This window comes from Myxocyprinus asiaticus, chromosome 11, assembly GCF_019703515.2.
Source record: "Myxocyprinus asiaticus isolate MX2 ecotype Aquarium Trade chromosome 11, UBuf_Myxa_2, whole genome shotgun sequence".
Taxonomy (NCBI): Eukaryota; Metazoa; Chordata; class Actinopteri; order Cypriniformes; family Catostomidae; genus Myxocyprinus; species Myxocyprinus asiaticus.
The window spans coordinates 49550001-49568127 of record NC_059354.1 but is presented as its reverse complement, the minus strand read 5'-3'; the positions used below and the strand labels follow the sequence as shown (position 1 = coordinate 49568127).

General features: G+C 31.7%; 1 protein-coding gene across 1 annotated transcript in view; it reads left to right on the top strand.

Moving 5' to 3' along the window:
- The window catches only part of zmp:0000000936 (interleukin-1 receptor type 1), a 43230-nt gene extending 25381 nt beyond the window's left edge, over window positions 1-17849 (top strand). The window contains exons 5-11 of the mRNA XM_051710647.1: window positions 192-357; window positions 840-902; window positions 1961-2105; window positions 5399-5544; window positions 5730-5873; window positions 7799-7963; window positions 13811-17849. Of these exons, the coding sequence (XP_051566607.1) occupies window positions 192-357; window positions 840-902; window positions 1961-2105; window positions 5399-5544; window positions 5730-5873; window positions 7799-7963; window positions 13811-14205 (1224 nt within the window). The 3' untranslated portion in view covers window positions 14206-17849. The remainder of the gene's footprint in view (window positions 1-191; window positions 358-839; window positions 903-1960; window positions 2106-5398; window positions 5545-5729; window positions 5874-7798; window positions 7964-13810) is intronic.
- The last annotated feature ends 278 nt before the right edge of the window (window positions 17850-18127 follow it).

Here is an 18127-nt window from a genome sequence, read left to right as displayed (position 1 = left end):
TGCTAGTCGACTTTCGATTACCACAACCTCTGAATCTAAGAATCTATTCTTTTTTTAATCGACTAGCCATATTAAAAATATCATTTTAGAATGAATAAAGTTTGCCTTAATTTGTCTGTTGATGTTGAGATGAATGAGTAACAAACTCTTTTATCTCTCCTGTGGCCTCTGCTTTGTCTTCTAATTCTCAGAACTGCGAGAAGCTTCAAGAAGATCAGAAGTTTGTGCCGAAGAACGATATACTGATCATACGTGACATTCTCTTCGAGGATGCTGGCTTTTACACCTGCAAAATGAACTTTACTTTAGCTGGAGTCGTCGGTGAAATGGCTGAAAATATCAATTGTGAAGTAATAGGTGATGATTTATTTAATGACATTATTATAAAGGGGTCATATGGGAAAAAATATGAGTTTGTCTGAATATGAAATATACTCATAAAATATCCTTCTGAATAGTCCCAATGTTGAACGGCTGAAGATTTTTGTATTTTTTTTTTAAACAGTCGTGTCTAAATGTAATGCAGATTTACACAAGGGCTTTTTTTTTTTTTTTTTTGAAGAGTGCATCATTTAAAAAATACATTGAACCCGACAGCAAACCCGCAGCTCGTGTGTGAGCGCAACAAAGCACTGTTACTCATTTCACATGTGAAGAGGACATTTACATACAAGTCTTGAAAGCACAGCAGCAAAAAAAAAAAAATTGCCTAATTTTATTAATTCTAATTATGACATCATGTTGTGACAATATCTAAAATGCATTTTTCTCAAAATCAGTTTAGCATGAAGAGCAATTGAAAACGGAGTGATTTGAATATGCTTGCTTGATTGTTACAGATGAATATTTAAAGAAACCTGAAATGGTTGAGCCGATTAATGAGGTCATCAAAGTGGACCGTGGTGAGTTGGACATTTCATTCAAATATATATATACTTTTTATCGTCATTCAATATTAATATTATTGCACAGGAAAATGTAGCTTTAAAATGGAATTAATCAGCCTTGAATGTTTGTTAATTTGTTATCATTCAAAATGTCAGTCGGTAACACTTTATTTTACAGTGTCCTTGTTACATATAATTACCCAAGTACAGAGATCTAAATAATGAAGTAGCCTGAAACAACATGTACTTAATATGTAATTCATTATGGAACAGCATGTACTTACACATTGTGATTATGTATGTGTAATAGACAATAATTATTACATGTGTGTAACAGTCTTGTTACATACCTAGCTCTTGTTACAAATGTGGAACAGATAAATGTTGTTACATGTAATAGCATTATAATTACATATACGCAATATTACATAGTATTAATCACTGTCAAATAAAGTGTATCTAGACTGTACTTAAGTGTGAAACTATATACCTTAACAAGCTGTGCTTAGGTTAAAATTAACTCACTAGTACACAGCTGAATACATCAAATAGCTTCATAATTATTAACAAACTTCTACTTGAAACAAAATGCAACAGTTGAACAGTAAAACCAATTTTGACAACCTGACTTATGCCCATACACAATAGACCCATGCTGCTTGAAATCACATGAAGAAAAGGTAATCATTTTAATTTTTATACAGATGTGATAGTATTTGACCATGAAAAGCCTGCCCAAACACCAGTGTTTTGTTACAAGATTGCCTGTTCCATGTATATAACAAGATCTTATCACACAAATATGTACAGTATGTAACAAGGCTGGCCTGTTACACACATGTAATAATTCTTGTCTATAACACACATACTGGTAATTACAATGTGTAAGTACTTGCTGTCCCGTAACTTAATTACATATTAAGTACATGCTGTTTCATGTTATTAAATGATTTAGTACTCTGTAATTACATGGGTAATTACACTGTAACAGCAACACTGTTACCCTGTCTGTCTTAATCTTTTCATATCACTACAAGAGTCTCACCGTGTCTGTGTTTGTAAATATCTGAAAGGTTCGCCGTTCATGAAGCACTGTCGTGTGTTTGTGGCGGGTAATGGCATTCATATGGTTGAAGTGATCTGGAAAGTTTCCAATGGCTCTGCAGAGGAATTCATCTCCAAAAACACGGCAGATCGCATTCATCAGCAGCTTATCATGTGCGTACTGTACTCTGTGCTAAGTGTGGGTGATATACCAGCTGCTGTCAGATCTGGCAAAAGAAACAAGGTCAAAATAAAGAACTTGCCTTAACCAAAAGAAAATAAACAATTTTTTACCATGTGGGGGAATTCTCAATAAGGTCTTTTCAATAAATGTATTTTTAATATTAAATATATCCCCAAAATATTAAAAATAATTCAAATATACATCTGGCCATCTAAAATCAATGAATAGCCTAAATCTCTCTCTTTCCTGCATACACTCACACACTGTGCGGGCATGTTTGGATTAAACGTCATATTATGCAGGCCAAGTTATTTTAATTATTTAATAATTGTTTCATTATTTTATTTTAATTATTTTTTTAATTGCAGTTCATCTTCTCAGTCAGAACCCGGCAGCATCAATATGTATTAATGCATCATATAAAAAAAATTATTCGTTGAAGACTCGGAAACAACTGAGAAATGTACTTTTTACCTCAATAATTTTCCTTGTATCTGGATTAATTGTGCATGTATATTTTGTAATTTTATATAGTTCAGGTCTTCAGCGTGTCACGGAAGGCTTCATCCACAACGTGCGTTAAGGCAAAGACGTGTGATGCAGAAGTTTCCTTCAGAATAAAAGTGCATGATTATAAATGTTCTAGTAAAGAAAGAGAAGCCCCATTTTTGGCCAACAGGAAGTGGTGTCATTTCCAAAACATTTCTGTGATGAACCATTTAGTCTTTGGTTTCATTAAAACATTTTCGGAATGAAATTAACCAGTTATTAACCGGTCACCAGCATTTAAAAATAACATTCTCGGGGACCTGGGTAGCTCAGCGAGTATTGATGCTGACTACCACCCCTGGAGTCACGAGTTTGAATCTCAGGGAGTGCTGAGTGACTCCAGCCAGGTCTCCAAAGCAACCAAATTGGCCCGGTTGCTAGGGAGGGTAGAGTCACACGGGGTAACCTCGTCGTGGTCGCTATAATGTGGTTCTCGCTCTCGGCGGGGCGCGTGGTGAGTTGTGCGTGGATGCTGCGGAGAATTTTGTGAAGCTTCCACATGCGCTAGGTCTCTGCGGTAACGCGCTCAACAAGCCACGTGATAAGATGCACAGATTGACGGTCTCAGCCACGGAGGCAACTGAGATTCGTCCTCCGCCACCCGGATTGAGGAGAGTCACTACGCCACCACGAGGACTTAGAGCGCATTGGGAATTGGGCATTCCAAATTGGGGATAAAAATCAATAAAATAATAATAATAATAATGTTCTCACTCCAGAACAATTGAAAGGGCCTTTGCAAAAAATTTTGTTCGTTTTCGTTTTTCGTTCCTTGAACCGTTTTTAGTCCCTGATACAAAGCACTTTTATACTAAGACAAAGAGAGATGTACTCCTTAGTCAGTCTTGGTGTCCCCAATCTTGGTGAATTTTGCCTAACTACATAAAAATTCAATTTTTGTTGTTGTTTTAAACCTTATAGTTTAGGGCTGGGTAGTATGATGGTATATAACATTCAGCAGTATGGTTTTGCTGCACTGTTTACATTGAAATATTTGCACGGCTGTCAGGTGATATAGCGAATATTTACAATATATTTGTGATGGTTTTGCTCACAATCCAAAATTCCACAACATGAGTACTACAATTGTATTAATACGCTTTTTATTGTCTTTTTAAAGAGCATGTCTTTTGATTCGTTTTGCAATCCGTCCTTGTCTCATGACTTGCGAATATGAGAGCATAGGACCAATATTTTGATAGCGTTGGGTAGCTCAGTGGTAAAATACGCTGGCTACCAACCCTGGAGTTCGCTAGCTCGCTAGTTCAAATCTCAGGGTGTGCTGAGTGACTCCAGCCAGGTCTCCTAAGCAACCAAATTGGCCCGGTTGCTAGGGAGGGTAGAGTCGCATGGGGTAACCTCCTCGTGGTCACTATAATGTGGTTCGTTCTCGGTGGGGTGCGTGGTGAGTTGAGCGTGGATGCTGCGGTGGATGGCGTGAAGCCTCCACACGCACTATGTCTCCGTGGCAACGCGCTCAACAAGCCACGTGATAAGATGTGCGGGTTGACGATCTCAGACACGGAGGTAACTGGGATTCGTCCTCCGCCACCCGGATTGAGGCAAATCACTATGCGACCACGAGGACTTAGAGTGCATTGGGAATTGGGCATTCCAAATTGGGAGAAAAAGGGGAAAAAAAATAATAATAAAAATGCCATTAATTCATTTAATTGAATCAATTAATTATTAAATAATTCATCACTCAGAAATGTTTAATGAAGTATCCTACTGGCATTTTTCTAAAATTAAAATATTTAAGCAAAAGATATGTACAGAAATATTTGTATTTATTAGTGTATGTTGTTGCATGTAAACTAAATGATTTCAGGCTTTAAAGGAATATTCCAGGTTCAATAAAAGTTTAGTTAAATCTACAGAATTTGTGGCTTAATGTTGATTACCACAAAAAAAAAAATTTTTTTTGAGGTTACAGTGAGGCACTTACAATGGAAGTCAATGGGGACAATTTTTGGAGGGTTTAAAGGCAGAAATGTGAAGCTTATAATTTTATAAAAGCACTTACATTAATTCTTCTGGTATTTGAGCTGTAAAGTTGTTTAAATCAACATTTTAGGGTTTTAGTGTTTACGGCACTACGTCGTCATAGCAACTTTACACAGATGCAGTTAGTAAGTGATTTTATCACATAAACAAATATTGTTTATGTTTTATGTCTATACTTTTGAAAAATTTAGTATTTTAACATTTACAGATTGACCCCATTGACTTCCATTGTAAGTGCCTCACTGTAAACCAGATTTTTGCATTTTTTAAAATTTTGTGGAAATCAGCATTATGCTGTAGATTGAGCTTAACTTGTGTTGAACCTGGAATATTCCTTTAAAATATAATTCTTCCTTGTGTTCAAAGCCTTGATTATTATTAACTAGATTTTTGCTGTATTTTATTTATTGCATTAAACTGTTCGAATTCGGTAACACTTGATGTTTGGTTCAAATGATTATTCCTCTGACTTAAAAAGAAAATTAGAAATTAAAAAAATGACCCATTTAAGCTGTTTGAAAGCAAATGCATAAATGTCAAGAACTAAAGGCTGAAATATTTCGAGATTTGTGTTTAGATATACAGCCCAGCCATACAGTAGATGACTCATTGCCATTCATAATTTCAAACAAATCTAAATATGATCCAATATTAATTTAGTTTTCAAACAGTAAAGCGTCATTATGACTGCTCTGTGAAAGTGTTAATGTGTCTTTTCCTTTTAAAGTGAAATTCTAGAGGATGATGGTATTTGGCTGATTCGCAGTCTCTGGGTGTCTGAGGTATCGGAGGATGATTTCAATCAGACTTTCATCTGTATGGCATTCAGCTCACGAGGAACACTCACTGGCCAATTCACACTCTTCCCGGCAGGTATATTAGCCATTTAAAGCCAATCTGAAACACCATTCACAACTTCAGTTAAAACACCTCTTACCTGTAGTAAAATCATTGTAACACATGGCCTTATTGCTTTATTTAATTTGTTATTAAACACGGTAATTAATTTGACACTTTACATGAAACACAAACATTTTCTCCTCTCACTGCATCAACAGATCCAAACTTTTTGTTGCCTCTCGGTCTTGTCTTGGGCTCGCTGGCTCTGCTGTTCATTATTGGAGCTCTTCTGTGGCGATCATTCAAGGTGGAGCTGATTTTGTGGGTCAGGAAGATGTTTCCATTCTTCTACAAAACCACAGGTAGTCATGTAAACAGGAAATGTATTTTACAATATAGCACATTTACTTGGAAATGACCTACATTAAACTGCAACTAGAACTGGCACCTTCTGCTGCAACCACTGCATTGTTAACATTGCTACATTGTTTCAATATGTTATTGATTTAAATGTATGAATAGGTTTGGTAATCTAGAACCTGTTACATATATTTATTTTTTTATATACAAAGAGTGATTTTAGTGATGTTCGGTTCCGTTCATGGTTCTGGATCATCTGCATTCTGTAACAGGGATAAAACATGCAATATATGCATCAGAGATGTTGTCATGACGATCAGCACGTTTTATTGTCTGTCGGCTGGGCATGCGAATCCACAATCAACTTTGGAGCACATAAATCAGTTCGTTTACATGTGTAGTTACAGTATAATCGAGCTACAGTCTTCATCTGTCTGTCCGAGTATACACGACATAATGTGTATTCGGATATTTAAAGGTCAGATGACATAAATGCAAGGGTAAATACACATTGCGCATCAGTCTTTCGGAGCATGCATGCACAAAAAGATGTGGTCTGATTAACATGTTTACATGCTGGACAAAATTGACATTTTAAAAGACAAATTGAGCATTTTTGTCCGAGTGAAATCGAACTTTTAAAGTGCATGTGAACGTACTGATTGTTTCTCCTAAAATCCCAAATCACTGTTAATCCTAAAGTATGGGTTTACAGGAATATTTCAGGTTCAATATAAGTTGAGCTCAGTCGACAGCATTTGTGGCATAACGTTGAAAAAATATGTTCGACTCATCACACTTTTTCTTTAAATAAGGCAAAAATGTATGTTACAGTGAGGCACTTATAATGGAAGTGAATGGAGCCAATTTTTGAGGTTTTAAAGGTTTTTAAAATCTATACTTTTGAAACAGTGAGTATTTTAACATTTACAGATTGTCCCCATTGACTTCCATTGTAAGTGTCTCACTGGAACACAGATTTGTGCTTTTTTTAAACAAAAGGAGGGACGAGTCAAAATTACTTTTTGTGGTAATCAACATTATGACACAAATGCTGTCGATTGAGCTTAATTTGTATTGAACCCAGAATATTCCTTTAAAGAGCACCTATTATGGTTTTTAAACGTGCCTAATTTTGTTTTAAAGGTCTCATACAATAGATTTACTTGCATCCAAGGTCAAAAAACACTTTAATTTGCTCATAATTTAAACTGCAGCGTTACCTTTATTTCCCAGTGTCAAAAACGACTCGTTCAATGATCCGTTCTAAAGGATTCATTCTAAACTCCTCCTTTCAGAGAGCCTACTCTGCTCTGATTGGTCAGATGTTCCAGTCTGTTGTGATTGGTCTACCGCTTAGTGTAGTGTTTGAGGGTGGGTCAAAGCTGTTCGCGAGCAGCCAGTGAAGACCAGAGGCAGGTTTTTTGTTATCAAATTACGTAGGTTATTACAGGAAGTAAGTCTGGAATTACTAACGACTCGTTTCAGGTGTTCAGAATCGGTTCTTTCTTTTGGGAGTCAATAACTCCATTTGTCATGGACTTTTTTTACATTCACAAACAGCTATATAACACACTACATGAAAGGTAATATTTGAAAAACCATAATAGGTGCTATTTAAGAATGATAACAAAGACAGCAACTTGCTAGATGCGAACTGTTTTTGCCCCCTAAGAAATATATACAATTAATTTCTAAATTGTTATTAATGTTTTTGACATTGACAATTGTAAAATGATCTCATTTGAGAAAATATCTCTGATGGTAACGAAAGCAACAAGAATTGAGTGAAACTGGAATTGGCACCAGAATCGTTAAATTCCTCATGATTCTTTTCCCTAAATGTGATCTAACTTGCATGCTTCATGCTGTTTCACAAGCAGAATCTAAGCAGAATCTGGCTGTTTGGTTTGGTTGTTTCCTTTAGATGGTGATGGTAAGCAGTATGATGCATACGTTGCTTATCCGAGAGTCCTGGAAGGCTCCAGTGAAATGGCTGAGATTTTTGCTATGAGCACTTTGCCCCAAGTCTTGGAGGGCCAATATGGTTACAAACTTTTCATCCTTGGCCGGGACAGTCTACCTGGAGAAGGTAAAGTGGCTCTCACAAAAGCCTTACCCTGAGCTTACTCTTTCGTTTCTGTCATTTCAGCAGTGCCCCATATTATTCTGTGTTAACTCTTTATCAATTACTTACACAATACAGTAAGTCTTTGGTAAATATGATTCTTTTCATAAATGTAGTGAGCTTCCTTGCTGTCTACTGCCAACATAGGCAGGTGCCTTCTAAGGCAACATCGTAACTGAAAAGCAACCCCATGCATTACCGAAACTTGGATTTGGAATGCCATACTTCGGAACGCCACACAAAAAGCACTCCTTATTTTAAGCACACGGGAGACTCGACTCACAATCGATATTTGATTTCGAAGTTTGACATTTTGACGTTACTCTAATAAGTATAAAAATACAAGGCACACACAAATATTGGGTAAAGCTGACCCTATTTAACTAGATTTAAACAATTTAAACTATACTTTTTGGGGTTGGGGTTGCATTCCATTCTCTGCCAATACATGCGATGATGCATTGGCATTTGACCAAAAATAAGGGATCTTAGAAGGAATCATAATTGTGCTTCTTAACTTTTGGGACAGGCTTCAAATCAGGAGAGTTCCTATGATAGCTTAAAATGTTGCCTATGTAGGCAGCTCACTAGGCTTTGGAATGGAGTCAATATTTTTAGGTCATGTCCACACTTATCCATTTTTGTTTGAAAACTCGTTGATTTTGCTAGGTGTACACCTCTCATCCACACTAGGATGGCGTTTTCCTCCACTGAAAACAGAGACTTTCGAAAACGCTCTCTAGTACTACATACTTTGGAAAACAATGACATTAGGAAACTGAAATGGGAGTTTTCAAACCAGAATGGATTAGAGTTGCCAGGGCCCTAGTTATAGAATATGTGTAGTAATTGTACCTGTTTTTAATAGTATTTCTAGTTATTTTACCTGGTTCTTAGTATTTTTAGTTATTTTACATGTATATAATACTATTCTTAGATATTTTACCTGTGTTTAATAATATTCTTAGATATTTTACCTGTATTTAATAGGATTCTTTGTTATTTTACTTGTATTTATAATATTCTTAATTATGTTACCTGTATTTAATAATTCCCTAGTTATCTGTATTTAATAATCTTCGTAGTTATTTTACCTGTATTTAATAGGATTCGTAGTTATTTTACCTGTATTTAATAGTATTCTTAGTGATTTTATCTGTATTTAATAGGATTCTTAGTTATTTTATCTGTATTTAATAGGATTCTTAGTTATTTTATCTGTATTTAATAGGATTCTTAGTTATTTTACCTGTATTTAATAGGATTCGTAGTTATTTTACCTGTATTTAATAGGATTCTTAGTTATTTTACCTGTATTTAATAGGATTCGTAGTTATTTTACCTGTATTTAATAGGATTCTTAGTTATTTTATCTGTATTTAATAGGATTCTTAGTTATTTTACCTGTATTTAATAGGATTCTTAGTAATTTTACCTGTATTTAATAGGATTCTTAGTTATTTTATCTGTATTTAATAGGATTCTTAGTAATTTTACCTGTATTTAATAGGATTCTTAATTATTTTACCTGTATTTAATAGGATTCTTAGTAATTTTACCTGTATTTAATAGGATTCTTAATTATTTTACCTGTATTTAATAGGATTCTTAGTAATTTTACCTGTATTTAATAGGATTCTTAATTATTTTACCTGTATTTAATAGGATTCTTAGTAATTTTACCTGTATTTAATATTATTCATAACTATTTTTTTTACATGTATTTAATAGTATCCTTAGTAATTTTACCTGTATTTAATAGGATTCTTAGTTATTTTATCTGTATTTAATAGGATTCTTAGTTATTTTACCTGTATTTAATAGGATTCTTAATTATTTTACCTGTATTTAATATGATTCTTAATTATTTTACCTGTATTTAATATGATTCTTAGTAATTTTACCTGTATTTAATAGGATTCTTAATTATTTTACCTGTATTTAATAGGATTCTTAGTAATTTTACCTGTATTTAATATTATTCATAACTATTTTTGTACATGTATTTAATAATCTTCGTAGACATTTTACCTGTATTTAATAGTATCCTTAGTGATTTTACCTGTATTTAATAGGATTCTTAGTTATTTTACCTGTATTTAATAGGATTCTTAGTTATTTTACCTGTATTTAATAGTATTCTTAGTAATTTTACCTGTATTTAATAGGATTCTTAGTTATTTTACCTGTATTTAATAGGATTCTTAGTAATTTTACCTGTATTTAATATGATTCTTAGTTATTTTATCTGTAATTAATAGTATTCTTAGTTAATTTACCTGTATTTAATATTATTCTTAGTAATTTTACCTGTATTTAATAGGATTCTTAGTTATTTTATCTGTATTTAATAGGATTCTTAGTTATTTTATCTGTATTTAATAGGATTCTTAGTTATTTTATCTGTATTTAATAGGATTCTTAATTATTTTACCTGTATTTAATAGTATTCTTAGTAATTTTACCTGTATTTAATAGGATTCTTAGTTATTTTACATGTATTTAATAGTATTCTTAGTAATTTTACCTGTATTTAATAGGATTCTTAGTACTTTTACCTGTATTTAATAGGATTCTTAGTTATTTTACCTGTATTTAATAGGATGCTTAGTACTTTTACCTGTATTTAATAGTATTCTTAGTAATTTTACCTGTATTTAATAGGATTCTTAATTATTTTACCTGTATTTAATAGGATTCTTAGTAATTTTACCTGTATTTAATAGGATTCTTAGTTATTTTATCTGTATTTAATAGGATTCTTAGTAATTTTACCTGTATTTAATAGGATTCTTAATTATTTTACCTGTATTTAATAGTATTCTTAGTAATTTTACCTGTATTTAATAGGATTCTTAGTCATTTTACCTGTATTTAATAGGATTCTTAGTTATTTTATCTGTAATTAATAGGATTCTTAATTATTTTACCTGTATTTAATAGGATTCTTAGTTATTTTATCTGTATTTAATAGGATTCTTAGTTATTTTATCTGTATTTAATAGGATTCTTAATTATTTTACCTGTATTTAATAGTATTCTTAGTAATTTTACCTGTATTTAATAGGATTCTTAGTTATTTTATCTGTATTTAATAGGATTCTTAGTAATTTTACCTGTATTTAATAGGATTCTTAATTATTTTACCTGTATTTAATAGTATTCTTAGTAATTTTACCTGTATTTAATAGGATTCTTAGTTATTTTATCTGTATTTAATAGGATTCTTAATTATTTTACCTGTATTTAATAGGATTCTTAATTATTTTACCTGTATTTAATAGGATTCTTAGTAATTTTACCTGTATTTAATAGGATTCTTAATTATTTTACCTGTATTTAATAGGATTCTTAGTTATTTTACCTGTATTTAATAGGATTCTTAGTTATTTTATCTGTATTTAATAGGATTCTTAATTATTTTACCTGTATTTAATAGTATTCTTAGTAATTTTACCTGTATTTAATAGGATTCTTAGTTATTTTATCTGTATTTAATAGGATTCTTAATTATTTTACCTGTATTTAATAGTATTCTTAGTAATTTTACCTGTATTTAATAGGATTCTTAGTTATTTTATCTGTATTTAATAGGATTCTTAGTTATTTTACCTGTATTTAATAGTATTCTTAGTAATTTTACCTGTATTTAATATGATTCTTAGTTATTTTACCTGTATTTAATAGGATTCTTAGTAATTTTACCTGTATTTAATAGTATTCTTAGTAATTTTACCTGTATTTAATAGGATTCTTAGTTATTTTACCTGTATTTAAAAGTATTCTTAGTAATTTTACCTGTATTTAATAGGATTCTTAGTTATTTTACATGTATTTAATAGTATTCTTAGTAATTTTACCTGTATTTAATAGGATTCTTAGTACTTTTACCTGTATTTAATAGGATTCTTAGTTATTTTACCTGTATTTAATAGGATGCTTAGTACTTTTACCTGTATTTAATAGGATTCTTAGTTATTTTACCTGTATTTAATAGTATTCTTGGTTATTTTACCTGTATTTAATAGGATTCTTAGTTATTTTACCTGTATTTAATAGGATGCTTAGTTATTTTACCTGTATTTAATAGGATTCTTAGTTATTTTACCTGTATTTAATAGGATGCTTAGTTATTTTATCTGTATTTAATAGGATTCTTAGTTATTTTATCTGTATTTAATAGTATTCTTAGTAATTTTACCTGTATTTAATAGTGTTCTTGGTTATTTTACCTGTATTTAATAGGATCCTTAGTTATTTTATCTGTATTTAATAGTATTCTTAGTAATTTTACCTGTATTTAATAGGATTCTTAGTTATTTTACCTGTATTTAATAGGATTCTTAGTACTTTTACCTGTATTTAATAGGATTCTTAGTTATTTTATCTGTATTTAATAGGATTCTTAGTTAATCTACCTGTATTAGGATTATTAGTTATTTTACCTGTATTTAATAGGATTCTTAGTTATTTTACCTGTATTTAATAGTATTCTTAGTTATTTTATCTGTAATTAATAGGATTCTTAGTCATTTTACCTGTATTTAATATTATTCTTAGTAATTTTACCTGTATTTAATAGGATTCTTAGTCATTTTACCTGTATTTAATAGGATTCTTAGTTATTTTACCTGTATTTAATAGGATTCTTAGTTATTTTACCTGTATTTAATAGGATTCTTAGTTATTTTATCTGTAATTAATAGGATTCTTAGTTATTTTATCTGTAATTAATAGTATTCTTAGTTAATTTACCTGTATTTAATATTATTCTTAGTAATTTTACCTGTATTTAATAGGATTCTTAGTTATTTTATCTGTATTTAATAGGATTCTTAGTTATTTTACCTGTATTTAATAGTATTCTTAGTCATTTTACCTTTATTTAATAGGATTTTAGTTATTTTACCTGTATTTAATAGTATTCTTAGATATTTTACCTGTATTTAATAGGATTCTTTGTAATTTTACCTGTATTAGGATTCTTAGTTATTTTTCCTGTATTTAATAGGATTCTTAGTTATTTTATGTATTTAATAGTATTCTTAGTATTTTTACCTGTATTTAATAGGATTTTAGTTATTTTACCTGTGTTTAATAGGATTCTTAGTTATTTTACCTGTATTTGATAGTACTCTCAGTCATTTACCTGTATTTAATATTATTCTTAACTATTTTTTTTACCTGTATTTAATAATCTTCGTAGAAATTTTACCTGTATTTAATAGTATTCTTAGTTATTTTACCTGTATTTAATATTATTATTAATAATATTAAATACAGGTAAAATAACTAGAAAAATTATTAAATACAGGTAAAATAAGTAAGAATACTTTTAAATAGAGTTAACAGAACCAAGAGTACTATTAAATACAGGTAAAATAACCAAGAATACTATTAAGTACAGGTACAATAAATAAGACAATTATTACAGGTAAAAAACAATTGCTAAGAATATTACTAAATACAGTTAAAATAACTAAGAATACTTATAAATACATGTAAAATAACCAAGAATACTACTAAATAAAGGTAAAATAACTAAGAGTACTATTAAATACAGGTAAAATAACTAAGAATCCTATTAAATACAGATTATTTATTTTACCTGTATTTAAAAGTACTCTTAGTCCTTTTACCTGTATTTAGTAATATTCATAGCTATTTTTTACCCATTTAATAATTGTCTTAGTTATTTTATCTGTATTTTATCGTTAAAGATCCTTGGTCAGTTTCTGTTTTTTTTAAAAATACTGTAGAAATAAACTTTTCACTCTGCCTCACTAATTTTCCATGTTTCCATCTCTTCAGCTGTGGTGGATGTCGTGCAAGACGCTTTGAGCCGGTGTCGCAGATTGCTTCTGCTCTATACTGCATCTTCACTCTGCAGCCCGGAAGCTCTGGAGTGGGCGGAGCAACAGACTGGTCTGCACCGCGCCCTGTTGGAGAAAACAATTGGCATTGTGCTCCTAGAGATTGAGGAAATTCGAGATGCCTCACAGCTCCCGGAGTCCGTGCGCCTCATTCGAGAAAAGCAGGGAGCTTTGCAGGCCTGGAAAAGGAGAAAGAGGTGGATGCTCTGGGACAGGAATTCAGAGGACTGTAGGAGCTCTCTCAACCCTTCTGCACGCTTTTGGAGAGAGGTGCACTACCACATGCCTGTCCGAGGCAAAGCTAAAAAGAGCAACGTTTGGTTTGGTTTTTAAGTGAACACTAAATGGAACTATTTGAGGCCAAGTAACACTGCTTGTATTGATGCAGTAAAGGACCTGGTGAAGATGTAAAGTTTTTGTTCCTACAGCTCTGCTGGTAGAGCATGGCACTAGTGATGCCAAGGGCATATGTTCGTATCACAGGGAACACACCAACTGTTACAAAGATACAGTATACTTTGAATGCACCACAAGTCATTATGGATTAAAGCATCAGCAAAATGTGTAAATGTACAGTAAATGTAAGATGTTAGTTTCGTCTTAACTATGGAGCACAACACTGAATGCCCACTTTTTCAGCAGCCCTGGTTTTAGACATGCCAAAACATTTTTCAATAAAGCGCTTGAAGCCATAAACCAAACAAACCAGCTCTGAGATGATTCACAACATTACAAACTTTGATTTGAAGCAAAAAAGTATTTGGAAATTAGGGAAAAGTTACAGTGTCCTGTGTAATTCTTATATTTACAAGAATAATACTCATCCCTTGAAGCAGTGCGAATTACGTAATTAAATCAAAAATATATTACTATATATTTTAGCTTTTTTGTGAATTATTCAGATGGATCAATGACATTACACGTGATACATTTACTACACTACATGACTCTTTTTGCTTTTTTTTATTCCTACCGGATCTATAAAGTTATTCAAAAAAAACTTAAAAATATTCAGTTCACACAAAACAATTACTTGAATACACCTACTATGATAAACATGCTTCCCATTTCTGAGTTCAAAGTCATTTTGAAATTTTTTCTGGGGCAAAAATGTCATGTGGTGTAACCGCCTGGGAACAGAAAAAAAAAAAAAAGTTCTCATTGAAAGCTGAAATTCTGTAAAAAAAAATGTTGCGTATGTAGTTGGAATAAGATATGAAGCGAAACGGTAACATATAAATAACATTTGGAAAAACTTTTGGCCACCCAATCAAAGTCAGGTGGTGTAAGCAACATACAGATAGTCGTTCTGTTGTTATGTAACAAAAAAAACATAAAATAGACAGGACCCATTTAGACCCTCAAGACTGTTAATAATAATAATAATAATAAAAAACTTTATTTTTATTTAGCACCTTTAAATGTTGCTTCTCAATGCGCTTTACAAATAAAGACAAAATACAGAATATAAAATATGCGAATACATATAAAAACCTGATTTAAAATACTAATATATATATATATATATATATTATTTTTTTTTATTTTTTTTTTTAATTATTATTATTATTTTTTTTATATTCAAGTCAAATTGAGTGACCCTAAGAAAGCTTCTTGATATTTGTGATTAAAAAATCAATAATATTTGTTTAAAATATACTCACATACTCACGTGTATTCAAGGTGCAGGGAAAATATTTTAACACATTTTACTTCTTATTTTAAAGTCATTAAACCAATTTTTTTTTTATCACATTTTTATTGTCTTGGACAACTTTTTTGGGTTTACGACACATATACAACTATATACGTTGTTTGAGAGTATAAGGAGACTAACTCGTTGAACTTTATTCGCAATGCTTCATGAAGTGGACGCTCTTTTGCCCTGATTTCCATTTCCTTGGCAACTGCAATTTCTCAGATTGGTTTGAGATCTCTTCTGAATCATGCATAGTGTAGTTCCTCACCGGGAATTTGGCAATTAAACATGATTTTATGAAAATGAAGTTGAAATCACAATGACTTGTTGCTTCTACAGAAGCATAAATATCATTGCTGAACAATCTCGGAGCTCATGGTATGTTTGTCTTAAAAGCTTTATATGTTTTTGCAACAAATCTACAGTATTTGTCTTTGGAGAAAATAAATGCAATTTTTACTTTCGGAACTCTGCTGTTGCTCTGATAACAAAAATGTCCTTAAGATGTATCCTAATGTCTGTTGTCCACTGAATACATTGTGAGAATGAATTCGTCTTTTCAGGTTTACATGAGAGACATTTTTGGGTGAACTATCCTTTTAACAGTATCTTTTTTTACTTTTCTGTTTGTCCAACAAGTGGCAGACATGGGGAGTGTTTGGGGAATCTTGTATGAAAACGATCATTATTTTTTGCAATTCCATTTAGTGCCTCTAGAAGCACATAAATTGCACCCTTCAGACTGGCCCAGATACAGTTTTCTCTGGTTTCAGTACAATGCAACCAGCCCTTTATCTCTCTATAGGAGTTTCTGTGTTATTGTGAACCACAGACTTCAGTCAGATCATGCAAAAACTCCCCAGTCTTAAGGCACAAAGCAGGATATGCTCCTGATATATTAAACACAATATAGATTTATAAAGAAAACCGATCACTGATCAAGGCCTATAGTTAGAGGCTAAAAAGCAATCATCTACGACTCATGAGCAGAACCTTAGATTCAAAGTAACTCTTGAGCTACTGTATATTGTTCTTTAGAGCTTGAAATCTGTGATGTTTCATTACAGGTTCTTCAGTTCAACATGTAATATGGGGTTGTATGAGAACCACAAAATTGCAACACATTTAAAACAAACAAATGAAATTTATTCGCTCTTAAACTACAAAAGGCAACAAATTTGGAGGGAAAATACTGACTATTTTAATTTCCCAGTACACCAAAGTCACCGAACATGGTCACTGGTCTAATGGCATTGTTTTGCATCAATGTTTGCAATCTTATTTGAGTTATGCACTTAAGTATTTGACCAGTAGTATGTTTAGTTAGAGAAATGCATTTAAAATTACATTTGAGACACTTTTTCTGAATGTTGCAAAAAATAAACACAATTATTTTTCCACTTAATTATTTTCAGCATTGCCTAATGAATCTTTAGAGGTGTCAGAGGGCTGCTCAAAGTCAAAACCTAGCCTTTATACTTCATTATATCAGTCATCAAATTCTGCAACATTTTACCCCATTTTCCCCCTAAAACAAAATACACTGACATTTATAACCAGTGACTTCCTTGAAAGAAAATCAATACCAGCGCTTGGACTCTCTGTTTAAGTTAAAGCATAGATTTCTACAGAACTAAAGAATAACAAATAATAAAAAAAAAAAGATATTTGTAGAACATTTTGAGGAATAGATTCACATATGTCAAAAAGCAGTACAATCCTTTTTGGTTTCAAAGGATACATTTATGATTAAAAGTCCCAAGTTGAGCATTTTCAAAAACAGAAGTTACACATATTTCCTGAGGCAGTGGGGACGGATATTGTATACAGCAAAATGTTGGGTTGAAAATAACACAATTTGGGTTGTTTTGCAACCCACAGCTGGGTCAAATATGGACAAACCCAACCGTGGGTTATTTTGACCTAGCATACTGGGTTGTACAACCAACTCAACTCTATGGGTTGATTATCTAACCCATCTTATGGGTAGTGATAATTTTATGCTGGGTTGCAACAACCCAATGTGTAGGTAATGTGTTTCAAGCTGTGTATGAAGGGTTTGAAAGGACCATATCAGTATTCTGCAGTTTTTGTGAATTTATAACAACTCGGGTTTACTTTGCATTACTGCAGAGTATGTCATAGTTTCATATTTTACTACCTTCCATTATTGTAACTATATACAGACAAAAAAATAGAAAGCGTATTTCATAGAGAAAGCATGTAATTATCAGAAGTCATTCTCAATTAACAATAAAACAGCATATAAACCATCTCAATTCATCCGATTTCTGTTCACAAATCTTTAAAAAAAATTACATTAATAGCTTTGTTTCAACGGTACATTAACATTACAACAATAAGGTAAACATAAAGGTGCACAAGAACACAGTGGCACAAATATAAAAATGCATTATCAGCTTGGTTAAATTTAAGTCTGCAACCATAGTGGAGATAGTGAAGCATCAAACAGCTAAAAAGACAGATATATATATATATAAATTATTATTATCTTCTTCATTCAAACTCACATAACAAATGTTGTGGTTCCAGTAC